The following is a 14,105-nucleotide window of genomic DNA, read 5'->3' on the forward strand; positions in this document are numbered from 1 at the left end:
TATAAAAATCAAGTGACTCAGTAGGATCAGTACTAATGTCTCTTTTTTAAAAAAATAAGAAGTCTGGGCCGGGCGCGGTGGCTCATGCCTGTGATCCCAGCACTTTGGGAGGCCGAGGTGAGCAGATCATGAGTTCAGGAGATCGAGACCATCCTGGCTAACACGGTGAAACCCCGTCTCTATTAAAAATACAAAAAATTAGCCGGGCATGGTGGTGGGTGCCTGTAGTCCCAGCTACTTGGGAGGTTGAGGCAGGAGAATGGCGTGAACCCGGGAGGCGGAGCTTGCAGTGAGCCGAAATCCTACCACTGCACTCCAGCCTGGGAGACAGCGAGACTCTGTTTCAAAAAAAAAAAAAAAGAAGTCTGGGGCCCTTGGCCCAAGGTCTCATACGAATATTCTCACGGGTTGATGGAAGCATTTTATTTTTAAAAACTAGCAGAATGTAAGAAACAACTAAAATCAAAGTCAAGGTCTTTCACACAACTGCTTTCAAGTGTTCAATTAGATAGCAATAATAATAGTATTAACAACAACAAAAACTCACCTAAATAAGAGTATACACATATATTGTGTTTATTTTAAGGTGTTTATAGGGTTACCGGTTGGATAGGTCATAATACATAGAGATATGGGAAATTAAGACCTATGAAGTTTTAATTCTTTGCATAAGAGTATACCCTTACATCATAAAAAAAAACATAGAAAAACAGAAATATGTTTCAAACTTGTATATAACATACATATATATGTGTATATTATGTTCAACTTGATCATTTAGGTTCTTACTGAAATTACTTATTTATTTATTTATTTTTATTATACTTTAAGTTCTGGGGTACATGTGCAGAATGTGCAGGTTTGTTGCACAGGCATACATGTGCCATGGTGGTTTGCTGCACCCATCAACCCATCATTATAGTAGAAGGATACAGATTTCAAATTTCCTTTAAAGGCACAACAGACAAAACATGGACTCACAATCTAAACTCTGAAAAATGACAGAAAAGGAAAACCAGTGAATTAAGAACAAGTATTTAAAAAGTGAATTATAAAAAGCAAATACTGTGCTGCTGGGTAATCAATTGACTCCCCTTACCCGGAAGTCAATAGGATGTCTTAATTTATACTTTAATTAAAAAATAAGAAAATATTTAATATTTTGAAGTTCAGAGAAAGAAAATTAAGCATTCTCCATGAAATCCTCAGAAATGTAGACAATTCTATAATGAATGTATTTTTGAACTTAACACAGTAGGAAACATGGGATTTGGTTGCTGGCACAAAGGCTGCGTGGTGTGGCTTAGCCTTATGCCCTACCATCGCCCTCACTGACATCCCCTGTTGTCTCGCTGTAAGAAATACTATTGAGGATAATTATTGCATGAGTTTCAAAGGCATTTTGTACTACCTCTGAGATAAGGTATATTAAGGCTATAAAATATTGTCTTTTAAAGAGTCACAGGATTAAAGAAAGACATAGGGTATTTGGAGCTTTAAGGCTCTTCCTGAGGGATGAGCTTCCACTTCACCGAGGGATCAAAGTCATCTTCAAGATCACCCAGCTCCTGCTCCTTGGCGAGCTCCAGGAAAACCTAAAAGGAAGGAAAGCAGTAAAGAGAGGAGAACAATGCCATACTGCCTCCTGCAGCTCCAAGTGAATGCATTATACATGTATATTCTATGGATGATATAGAATCACTAAAAATGACCCACCTGCTCCAGGGTAGACTGTGAAAGGCTGTACTCCTCCAGGTCGAAGTTCTGTTTAACTGCATAAGAATGAACATACATTAGGAATTCTATTTTTTTTCTCAGTGAGTTTTACCAAGTTATGAACCAAAATACATGCAAGTAGATCTTAAACATAAAAGATAAGGTAATAAGTATTCTTAGAGTAAATATGGGAAGGCAAATGCATGATATAGTCATATAACAGGAGGAAAACTCCATCCCATTGGTCTAGAGTATTGGCAGAGGGACCACAAAACTGGAAAGCAATATCAGAGGTTCCAGAGCACCTGTGCAGAACAAGCTAAGAGATGGTACCCTCTGTGCTAGATGATGACCACGTACCCCTCTATACCAGCCCTCATTCTTGTCTACTCCAAAGGCTGATGTAACAGATGTCTTCTGGTGGATGTCACCAATGGCAAGCCCATCAGGAAGGACAGGGGATACAGGAGGTCAAGGCATTTATTCTTTCACTTCCTCCCTGACACCAAGTGTGTGCCTTGTTTCTCTCAAGGTAGTAGGTTCTACACGACTCTACCCTCAAGTTCAGGTCACCGCTTCCTCTTTTAGTCCCTTTGGACATAAGAATGGTAACACTTCTACCGTTTCTCGTCTCAGGTAATTGCACTGTTTCATGTACCTTTGCAAAGAGTCTCATTGCGGGAAGTCAGGGACCCCAAACGGAGGGACCAGCTGAAGCCACAAGAGAAGAACATAAATTGTGAAGATTTCATGGACATTTATTAGTTCCCCAAATTAATACTTTTATAATTTCTTACACCTGTCTTTACTGCAATCTCTGAATATAAATTGTGAAGATTTCATGGACACTTATCACTTCTCCATCAATACTCTTGTGATTTCCTATGCCTGTCTTTAATCTCTTAATCCCATCATATTCATAAACTGAGGAGGATGTATGTAGCCTCAGGACTCTGTGATGATTGTGTTAACTACACAAATTGTTTGTAGAGCATGTTTGTTTGAGCAATAAGAAATCTGGGCACCTTGAAAAAGAACAGGATAACAGCGATGTTCAGGGAACAAGAGGGATAACCTTGAACTCTGACTGCCAGTGAGCCAGATAGAACGGAGCCATATTTCTCTTCTTTCAAAAGCAAATAGGAGAAATATCACTAAATTCTTTCTCTCAGCAAGGAACATCCCTGAGAAAGAGAATGTGCCCCTGAGGGTAGGCCTATGAACGGCCCCGTGGGGATGGCCATCTTTTATGGTCAAAGCCGAAGGGATGAAATAAGCCCCAGTCTCCTGTAGTGCTCCCAGGCTTATTAGGATGAGGAAATTCCTGCCTAATAAATTTTGGTCAGACAGGTTGTCTGCTCTCAAACCCTGTCTCCTGATAAGATGTTATCAATGACAATGTGTGCCCGAAGCTTCATTAGCAATTTTAATTTCGCCCCATCCTGTGGTCCTGTGATCTCGCCCTGCCTCCATTTGCTTTGTGATATTTTATTACCTTGTGAAGCATGTGATCTATGTGACCCACACCCTATTCATGCACTCCCTCCCCTTTTGAAAATAGCTAATAAAAACCTGCTGGTTTTACAACTTGGGGAGCATCATGGAACCTGCTGAAATGTGATGTCTTCCCCGGATCCCCAGTTTTTAAATTTCTCTCCTTTGTATTCTTTCCCTTTATTTCTCAGACCAGCTGACACTTAGGGAAATAGAAAAGAACCCACGTTAAATATCGGGGGTGGGGTTCCCCCAATAGAGTCTTCTGACAAACACAAGTTCCTTGAATTATCCTATTTTGAGTTTACCATCTGATACCAATTTGAACTATGACTGAGACCCCAACCATGTAGATACATAAGAAGAGGAAGATAATGAATAGAAAAATGAGACTGGAAGGCAAATATTTCTTTTGGACAGTGTCAGACTGCTGTGGCATTTTCTTTCTTCTTTCCATGGACATAGGACTAGTCCCTATCTTATATCTGGAAACATGTGAAGAAGAAATACAGTGGGTGGCTGACTTCCCTGCACTTGTAGAGTTTAGAGAAGCAAAGATGCTGTGTGTTTCTCATGGATTTCAAAAGGGAGGTATCTTGAGAAGATCACCTGGAAAGGTAAAGGGGTTTCAAGGAAGGGACTCAGGGGCTGCCAGGTGGTCACAGGAGCCAAAATCAGGATGCATCACCCACTCCAGGGAGCTGTAGTCAGAGGTAATAGATGAGAGGGGAAAGAAAGTCATCAAGGAACCCATAAAAGCACCCAGTGAAAGAAAGGGCCAGCAATTCTTCATTTCTATACTGGAGACCCCAATGTGATATCATAGCTCTAATGATCAGATCAAGCTCTGATGCCATATTATCTTTTCTTTTTTCCTCTTACACTACACCCTGGAGAGGTCCAAAACATTCGTTTATGAGTCATGGAGGAAATAGAGAAAGAAAAGACATAAAACTGATCATTTCACCTTCCTAGCTGTAGGTCTCCAAATTTGAGGCAAGCCTGACCTGGAAAGGGCATGTGAGGCTAGGGTTTTGCTGGAGTTTACATTACCCAGAAGAGATTGGTGGTAGGAAAGAGTGAATCTATGCAACAAGGCAAAGGGATTGCCATGGAGCAGGCATTTTGCTTGGACGACACTGTGCCTAGCCCATTCAATAAGTGTATCACACCTGAGAATGTAACGGTGTCCAAGAACATTTGGAGGAAAAAATGCTAGCTTACATCTCCACATTTTGTACTTTGTGTCATCTTCACATATTGGAGCAAGAAATTCTGATAAATAGTTGTTTTTTCCCCTGAATGAGAACTTCACTTTTAGCAAATTAAGTACTGCAGAGGGAATCTGAGGTGGGAGGGAACACTTTTGAAACAGAAACATCTACTCATGCAGGCTTTTTTAAAAAAGCCTCTAGGGAGGCAGCCTTCCTGAAACATCAATCTCTGCTCCTAATCCATTATAAAATACTTCCTGTTGGTCTCACTGTGGAATCCTTCCAACTGGAAAGATGCCAACCAGCCATTGGGACATAATGGTCAGTGTGGTCAGTGTAAAAAATGGCCACATAGACCACAGGGTGAGATTGACCAACAGGATGAGAAAGTGAAACGAAAACCTATTTGGGTGATCCTAACCCTGTCTCAAGAATCTCATTAAAAGCTAGGATGACCATCCTGGCCACCACGGTAAAACTCTGTCTCTACCAAACATACAAAAATTAGTTGGGCATGCTGGCAGGTGCCTGTAGTCCCAGCTACTTGGGAGGCTGAGGCAGGAGAATTGCTTGAACCCAGGAGGCAGAGGTGCAGTGAGCCAAGATTGTGTCACTGCACTACTCCAGCATGCCAGCCTGGTGACAAAGCAAGACTCTGTCTAAAAAAAAAAAAAAAATCTAGGATGCTTGAGGCCTCTGATGAAGGTGGGTGACAAGCCAGAAAGTATATCTCAAGAAGAGGCATGAGGTTTCATACACTAACTCATCAGCTTTCATACACTAACATGACAGGGAAAAACCAAGCCCCTGATACATCGATGCAGTATGCAAAGACCAAAATCCAAGGGTCTAAAATGAGTCACAGATTAACACACCTAAACAGAGACAGGAACCTCCTTATCTGCATCTATTAATAGATGGCTATCAAACAATACATAGAGGCAAAAAACAAATTCATATGTTTCTGTTTGTATGAATTTGTGGATAATCTATGCCTGAGTGTCAATGGCAATGGTCTCTTTCTCCCAGAGCCTTGTTCAATTACAGTAGGGTTCCTTAGCCCCAGCACTAATGACATTTTGGTTGATCATTCTTTCCTGTGATGGATGACCAATGCGTTGTAGGGTGTTTAGCATCATCCCCGGCCTCCACCCACTAGAAACCAGTTGCATCCAACCTCTCTGTCCCCACTTGTAAGAACCCCAAATCTTCCCAGATATTGCCAAATCACCCCTTATTGAAACACACTGGATTAGCAGTCTTAGTAATGTATTAATGATGTGATAGCATAATTCTATGTTTATGTATTTTTTAAATACTGGTTTTATGTCAGATTTAGGTTTATCCATTTCCCAGAGTTTTGTCTCTAAACAGTCACTCTTACCTATCTCTAATTTGAAGAAAGCCTGTGATAAAGGTCGCACATCCTCAACAGGCAACTTATAGACCATCAGGGAGGAGAACCTGTGAAGGGAAGAGAGTGAGGCTGAACTCCAGGTGTCAAGGTTGCAACCCCTGATGGGTACAAGTCTAAAAAGGGCAACAAGGCTAGGCACGGTGACTCATGATTCCTGTAACCACTGCAATTTGAGAGGCCGAGAGGGGAAGATTGCTTGAGCCTATGAGTTTGAGACCAGTCTGGGAAACAGATTGAGATCCCATCTCCACAAAAAAAACTTAAAACTTAGCCAGGCATGGTGATGTATGCCTGTATTCCAAGCCACCATGGAGGCTAAGGCAGGAGGACCTCTTGAGCCCATGAGATTGAGGCTGCAGTAAGCGGTGATTGCACCACTGCACTCTAGACTGGGTGACAGAGTGAGATACTGTCTCAAAAAATAAAGATATTTTTATTTTAAAATAAAGAAATTAAAAGGAGCAATAATATCGTCAACAAGTTGTTTAAATATTCACATCTGTATGGTGTTAGAGAGACACTCATAATGTAAGTGCTCTTTGATCAACAAGAAGTCAATCTACTAAGAGGAGGAATGAAAGACAAAGGGAAGGAAATTGACAGCCCCTGTGCCTTATGAGGGGAAGAAGCAGAACTACTTACCCTCTTCTTAGTGGAAGAGAGTAGCATTTCAGTAAAAAGAACTAGATTCTACTCCTGTCTAGGATTCTACACTGAGCCTCAGTTGATTTTACTGATAATAATATATAGAAATGTTAAGAGACACCATTCACTGAACCTTGACCGATGCCTGGCACTCTGGCATGGGCTTTATGAAGGTGACCTCCTTTAATGAGGGATGGTTTTACCCTCTGGAAGGAACCCCTGAGATGACCTAAGTGCATGCATGCATCAGGAAGTATCTGGCGCATGTTAGAGCCCCCATGCATGCTGATTCTCTTACAAGAGTCAGCTTTCAAATCGGCACTTTGTTCTCTTATTTCCCTCTTGTGGGAGCCCTTGGAATTGAATTTTCTCTAATAAAGTACTTGCAATTACCATAGAGTAAAGAATGAGAAGATAAAGCTCTTACTCTGTCATCATAGCGGAAATATAGAAACAGAAACCAAGGACTGTGATAATAAAACAAAACACCTGTGTCTACCTTTCCTGCCGAGCAGCCTGGGGGAAAAGCCTCAGGATCTCTGCGTGGAGGGGCTCCACTTGTGCCAGGTTCTTCACCTTCATCTCCAGCAGGTAATCTTTGCCAAATTTGCTTTTCAGGTGTTGGATGGAACCAATACATCTGGAGGTAAGAGAAGGATAAAGTCAAGCAAGAAAAGAGAAAAATGTATGGCTTGTGATGTTCAGCCTCTGGAGGCCAGAGTAAGGCCACATAGAGTTGGGAGTAACCATGCTAGCTCCTCACAATGGGTAGGCTGGTTCAGGGAAACAAACTTTGTTCATAGCTCACAACCTGGGGGTTGAGCGCCGGCTTTGACAGGCACTCACCTCAGCCTTCCCGACACCATGATGGCCACTCGGTCACACACCGCCTCGGCCTCTGCCATGTAGTGGGTGGTCAGGAGGGCGCCCCTCTCCGTGTTTCTAAAGGTGGCCCGAATCACCTGCCTAAAGTTAAGTCAAGGGAAAACACAAACTCATGGGTATACTCAAGGTATCTGGAATTTTTTAAAAGAAGTTTCATCAATGCACAGATGAAACATGCAGCGAATTCAGACTAGACAAAGAAGGGGTGGGTGTAGGGATGACAGGCGTGGAAATAACCAAACTATTGGTTAGAGTATATAATTCAGAGCATAGAAAATGATATTGGGTAAGATACTGTTTATAAAAATACTAAGTTCAGGAATATTTATGAGAATGCAGTGGGAGCAACGAAAATTAGGAGAATTTACTAAAAAGCTAGATAATCATGACATACTCTCTATAGGTACAAAATGACGGAATTCAGAAATTTCCCAAAAATAATTAAAAAATATATCGAAGATTTGGAATTTTTTTTCCTCCGTAAGAACTGTACATCAGCTGATGTTGCAGAAAGATTTAAAGCTTAATTATAGATTGATTTGACTGTATAAAAATGTTCCATGTAGGAACAGACACAAAAATTATTCGAGCAAACATTAGGGTGAGATAATATAGCTTTTTCTTCTGAATAAAAGCTGGTTGTGATTTGAAATCAGATAATTTTTTTTCCTAAAATACTGCTTTTCCTGATACTGTGTGTGTCTTTCCCTTTCTACGTAAACAATGATTTTGCAGGCCAGTTTTCACAGGATCAATACACTCATGCAAAGGTTGCTCATGATAGCACCTCACCACATTTGCTGCTGCCCCTCGGGGTCCATCCCGGTTGATGGCTCATCCAGAAGCACCACTGATGGGTTCCCCAGGATGCTCAGCATGAAGCACAGCTGCAACGGGAGGAACAGCCCCTCTGGTTCCCATCTATGGCACTTGCAGAGCAACACCAAGCCCTGCCCATACCTTTCGCTTTATTCCCTCTGACAAGGTCTTCACAGGAGCCTTCAGCTGGTCCTGCAGCTTGAGCGCATCCGCTAATCTGAAGAAAACAGAGTCAATCCACATGATCCCAACACTGGCGAATGTACGTGGGAGAATGAGCAAATCAGGAGAAACACGACGGTGGGGAAGGTGTTTACGAGTGGTCAGAGTGGTCATAAAATTTAAACCATCTAGGTACTTTATGAACCTTTCATAGTCATCAAACTCATATTTTCAATGATGTCTTTCCATATTAAGAATAATCAGGCTGGACTGGGCGCAGTGGCTCACGCCTGTAATCCCAGCACTTTGGGAGGCTGAGGAGGGCGGATCACAAGGTCAAGAGATCAAGACCATCCTGGTCAACATGGTGAAACCCTGTCTCTACCAAAATTACAAAAATTAGCTGGGCATGGTGGCATGCACTTGTAGTCCCAGCTACTCAAGAGGCTGAGGCAGGAGAATTGCTTGAACCTGGGAGGCGGACGTTGCATTGAGCCGAGATTGCGCCACTGTACTCCAGCCTGATGACAGAGCAAGACTCCATCTCAAAAAACAAAACAAACAAAAAAATAAAAACCAAGAATAATCAGTCTGGGCGCGGTGGCTCACACCTGTAATCCCAGCACTGTGGGAGGCCAAGGTGGGCAGATCACCTGAGGGTCAAGAGTTCAGGACCAGCCTGGCCAACATGCTGAAACCCCGTCTACAAAAATACAAAAATTAGCCTGGCATGATGGCGGGTGCCTGTAATCCCAGCTACCTGGGAGGCTGAGGCACAAGAATCGCTTGAACCCAAGAAGCGGAGGTTGCAGTGAGCTCTCCAGCCTGGGCGGCAGAACCAGACTCCGTCTCAAAGAAAAAAAAAAGAAGGAAAAGAAAAGAAAAAGAATAATCAATAAACATTTTTCTCCCCAGGCTGAAAGTGAGAGAAAACAACACTGAACGGAGTTCTAAATGACCAAGTCTGTTCCCACAAGCATGGGGTCGTCAATTAGAACCTCCCTGTCTTCATTTTGTGTGTATGTCATTAATACAACATGCCCTCAGCAAAGAAGGGGAGTGCCCCCAGCCCCAGGTACCGTGTGATGGCGATCGTTGCATCCCCTTTCCTGAGCCCTTTCACGGCGGCGTACACCTCCAGGTGCTGCCTCACTGTCAGGTTGGGCCACAGCGCGTTCTCCTGAGGGCAGTACCCCAGGAAGCCCAGGGGGTCCTCTCCACCGCTCCCTTTCAAAATCACCTACACGAAATAAGTTCATTCTCAGATTCTATCCCAAATGTCACGTATATGTGTGTGCACGTAAGTGCGTACTTGTGATGCCCTTCTCTTCACACACACAGGTGCTAAGGGCACAAATGCAAATCAGCAATCACTTAGTTCTGGGGAAAAGGTGGTAAAAGCCCATTTAAAAGGCAGACATTCCATGGTTGTCCATTATAGTGTAGACTTTATTACCAATTCCATGACCATGATTGAACTCAAGGTTGCTGATTTGAGTAGCTTTTACTTGGCTTCATTCATTGATCCAAATATTCACAGGAATAGATACTTGTTGAGAAATCTGTTTCGCCAGTGATAGTTAAAATTATAGGATTTATCTTGCAATAAGGCAGTGGTTCTCAGCCAGGGGAATCCTCCTCCTAGGGGATATTTAACAATGTCTGAAGATACATTTGGTTGCCACAATTCATGTGTATATGCATTGGGAAAGCAATATTACTGGCATCTAGTAAGTAGAGGCAAAGGGTGCTGCCAAACATCCTAGTACGCACAGAACAGCTCCCCACAACAAAATGACATTCTCAAGTCCATAATAATCAAGGTTGAGAAATCCTGAACTAAGATATGAACAAAAAACTTTGAGCACTGTGTTTAGCCCATAGGAACCAATATATACATGATAGCATTTATTATTTTTATGAGGCAGACTATGCTTTACAATAATAAGAACGTCTAATGTGTCCTCAGTACTTGCTATGTGCCATTATCTAAGCATATGATATATGTTTAATTACATTATCCTATCTTTACAGAACCCCTGTATGTTAGATGTTCATTTTATCATTGATGTTTTACATACAGAAAATTAACACAAGCATGGATTATGAAACTTGTACAAGGTCACAACAAGGTAAATCTGGGACTTGAAGCTGGGATCTACCTTTCTCCATATTGGTCAGGCTGGTCTTGAACTCCCAACCTCAGATGATCTGCCCACCTCGGTATCCCAAAGCGCTGGGATTACAGGTGGGAGCCACCGTGCCCAGCCCTCATTTGCATTTTTAAAGACTGTTCTTGCTGCCGTGTGAGGTAAGAGTGGAAATGGAAGGACAGGAAACCTCTGTAGCAATGAACACCACTGTGCGACTTTCCTTCGTAAACACTCCCTCTGACATTGACCTCATGTTAAAGGTCAATAGCATTTCCTCTTCGAAGTTGTGGTCCTTTGGCTTCTGTCCATCATTTTCCCCAAACTTGGCCTAGACATATCACCAAGTGGTACTCATATATTATTCGAGTTTTTGCTTTGCAATTCAGGTAATTATCCATTTTTTTCATTACATCTGATTTCTCCTGTCTTCATAAATCCTGGATCTTTTACCATTAGCCCAGAATCACTATTGTCCTTCAAGAATGTCAATGTATCTGCAGTAATACCCTCAACTGCTCTGTCACTATATTACATAATCAGGGCCAAGAAATGTTTCAGTAATTGTAAGAAAGTTTCTGTGGTATACACCTTCTTAAAGACCTATGAAGTTTTACTAGCTAATGGACTGTTATTGTTACACGAGTCACACATAATCTTTAATTATAGCATATAGGTAGAGGACAGTCATTAAATATGAAGACTCATGACTCTGCAACCACATAAGCAGGAGTTGTCATTATTCTGACAGTGGTTTCTAGTGTCATGCTGGGTGAGGCCATTAAATTCAGCAAAGTTCATGGGATACATAAATCAATAAAGCAAAGATATCTGACTTTGAGGAAGATATATTTCCTTTTAATATCTTTATTTCTCACTCAATAAAAGGCGTAGTATATATGACATGTAGCCCTTCTCAGAAACAAACTGTTTTTGGAATTAAAGACATAAATTTTTAATCAATCCTCTTTATTCAATGCATAAATCACACTAAGTGATTAAGGATCAACTACATAGTCTATTATTGCCATCAATGTTCGTTGTAAAATGTTTATCTGAGGTAGCACTAATGACCACATTCTTATGCGTTTTACTGACCTGTCCTGCAGTTGGTTTTGTGTCTCCAGTTATCATCTTAATAGTTGTACTTTTACCAGCTCCATTGTGTCCTAACAGCCCTATAACTTCGCCTGAAAGAAAGTGGTACGCTCAGAAATATACAAATAATTGCAACAAAAATAAAAGCAAATACCATTTGAGGGCTCACTGTGTGTCAAGTGCTATGTGAAATGTGTTGTATACATTATTTCACTTATTCCTCTCTCTCTCTCCCTCACACACACACACACACACACACACACACACACACACACCCCTGAGCATTATAGCTAGCTTCATTTTACAGGTGAGGAAGCTAAGACTTAAAGAGGACAAATAACTTGCCCCACGTCATACAGACAGTAAGAGGCTGAGCTGTAAGTTGTAACATATTTTGATTCCAAAGCCTGTTGCACTGAACACCCCCCCACCACTTTCACAAAATGTGCTGTTTTGGGGGGATGAAGAAAGCACTGCTATGCCTCCGTTGGCTCCCTTCTGTGTAGTATTCGCCGCAATAAAATTACCTAAAAACTATACCATCCTTCTTAACAGAAAGACCACCGCTTTTCATTATTGTTGTTCTGTCTGTTTGTGTTACAGAACAGACATAACTGTCTTCCTATGTAAAGAAAAAACGTCGTTATCTTTTCAACTGAGGCTTTCAAGCAGAAGGAGCAGCCTTAGCCTGCTGTGTTTGTCAACAGATGCCCCAGATTCGGACATTCTTATTCCCTGAATAATCCAGTCTTCAAATTCAAGATTGCTCTACTAACAGAATTACTGTTTCCAACCTTTTTTAACACAAAAAGAGACATTTCTTGTGGCAATTTTTTTCTTCCTTTTAGAAAAGCAATTTTTCTTTTTGCCTGCATATTCCTTCCGTAGACAGCTGGCAATGATGACGGGTGTCTGTAAAGACAAGTAAATAGCAACAGGACTTTATTCTCATCTTGAACTGAGAGAATGCTCCACACTCTTGTCACCAAACATTTCCTTATACAGAATCATGAATCAAACCACTTCTTCCCCTAGAAACTGCCATTTTCAAGTGAACTCTCACAGTCTATATTCCTATAAGGAAAGGGCATTTGCACCATATTCTGGGATTTGTTCTTTGGAGAGCAGGAATAGACAGTCACTGAACCAACAGATTTGATAAGACACACACTCCCATAAACAATCATGCACACAAACACACATACACCTCAGAGAAGCTCTCTGAATGACTTGCAGTAAGCTTTACTTTGGTCATAAAACACAAAATCTTACTTAAGTTTTGTAATGTTTAGCTGTACTTATCAAAACCACGACCCTGAAAAATAAATCGATATAAGTCAAAGTCTCCGTGTATGTGTGCACGTGCGTATGTTTCTTGAGACAGGGTCTTGCTCTGTCACCCAAGCTGGGATGTAATGGTGCAATTATAGCTCACTGTAGCCCTGAACTCTCAGGCTCAAGTGATCTTCCAGCCTCAGCCTTCTGAGTAGTTAGGACTACAGGCACATGCCACCATGCTCTTCTAATTTTTTTTTTTTATATTTCATTTTGTAGAGATGGGATCTTACTTGTTGCCCAGCCTGGTCTCAAACACCTGGCCCTAAGTGATCTTCCCACGTCAGCCTCCCAAAGTGCATTGTGTGTGTTTTCTTTGCTCTCTTAGATTTGTGGGCCTTGCATACCCACTGAAGTCAAGTAATAAGCTGTATGTGTAAGAGTGAAAGAACCCAAGTGTTTCTCGAAAACTAAACTTAGAAGATTGCTCACTTTATCTGTCAGAAAAAAAAAATATTTGATGAAGAACATTTCTGAGTTCTACCTCATCAAAGTCTCTGACAGCCATAGCATTCGCTGTTCTCATTCTTTCCATCTGGATATCTTCCTCCTCTCCTTCAGGCTCCTCTGGGTTTGGAAAAACAGCGTTGCTTCTTGGAGAAATTCTGAAATCAAAACAGTGTGATAATAATAAACTTCAGGTTAAAAATCCTGTATCAAAATTAATGAATTTTCCCTATACTTCCAATTTTTGGTGTAGATTCATTCCTCTCTATTCTTCTACTTGCACCATCTGCCTTTCAAACAGCCTAGTTTCCTTCAATGAGTAGAGTAATTATATCTTACTATTATCTTTGCTTTTTACCGAAGCTTAATCCTCCTTGTTGACAGTGACAGTTTTCTTTCAAAGAAGAAAGTGGTATACACCCTCTGCCAAAGGATTTTGAAGCAGAGTTGCACGAGGAAAGGAATCTAGGAACTGTAGTTTTGACAACAGTTATTTTGGAATTCTGAGGTCTTTATGAGAACCATGTGTCCAAAGATTTGGAATCAAGGATGTGTCCCAGAGAATCCAGGATATCTAATCACCCTACCAATGTTTAATTAGTTACTGAGCACAGTCACTTCTTGGGAATGTGTGACAGAATCACTCTTTCCTCTCTGCTACAGACTCGTTCTTGCCTTCATCATCCCACCATTGATTCCTGCTCATTCTTTTACCTCTCCCTC

The 14,105-nt window shown here is 41.4% G+C and overlaps 1 protein-coding gene across 2 annotated transcripts in view; it reads right to left on the reverse strand.

Moving 5' to 3' along the window:
• Positions 1-552: 552 nt before the first annotated feature.
• The window catches only part of ABCA9 (ATP binding cassette subfamily A member 9), a 77,901-nt gene continuing 64,348 nt past the window's right edge, over positions 553-14,105 (reverse strand). For both annotated transcript variants that reach the window (XM_077972602.1, XM_077972603.1), the window contains 11 exons: positions 13,420-13,540; positions 12,395-12,512; positions 11,601-11,692; positions 9,432-9,592; positions 8,332-8,407; positions 8,164-8,258; positions 7,333-7,452; positions 6,986-7,126; positions 5,809-5,888; positions 1,717-1,772; positions 553-1,595 (listed from right to left, as the gene is read on the reverse strand). In XM_077972602.1, the coding sequence (XP_077828728.1) occupies positions 1,497-1,595; positions 1,717-1,772; positions 5,809-5,888; positions 6,986-7,126; positions 7,333-7,452; positions 8,164-8,258; positions 8,332-8,407; positions 9,432-9,592; positions 11,601-11,692; positions 12,395-12,512; positions 13,420-13,540 (1,159 nt within the window). In that variant the 3' untranslated portion in view covers positions 553-1,496. The remainder of the gene's footprint in view (positions 1,596-1,716; positions 1,773-5,808; positions 5,889-6,985; positions 7,127-7,332; positions 7,453-8,163; positions 8,259-8,331; positions 8,408-9,431; positions 9,593-11,600; positions 11,693-12,394; positions 12,513-13,419; positions 13,541-14,105) is intronic.

Source organism: Macaca mulatta, chromosome 16 (assembly GCF_049350105.2).
Source record: "Macaca mulatta isolate MMU2019108-1 chromosome 16, T2T-MMU8v2.0, whole genome shotgun sequence".
NCBI lineage: Eukaryota > Metazoa > Chordata > Mammalia > Primates > Cercopithecidae > Macaca > Macaca mulatta.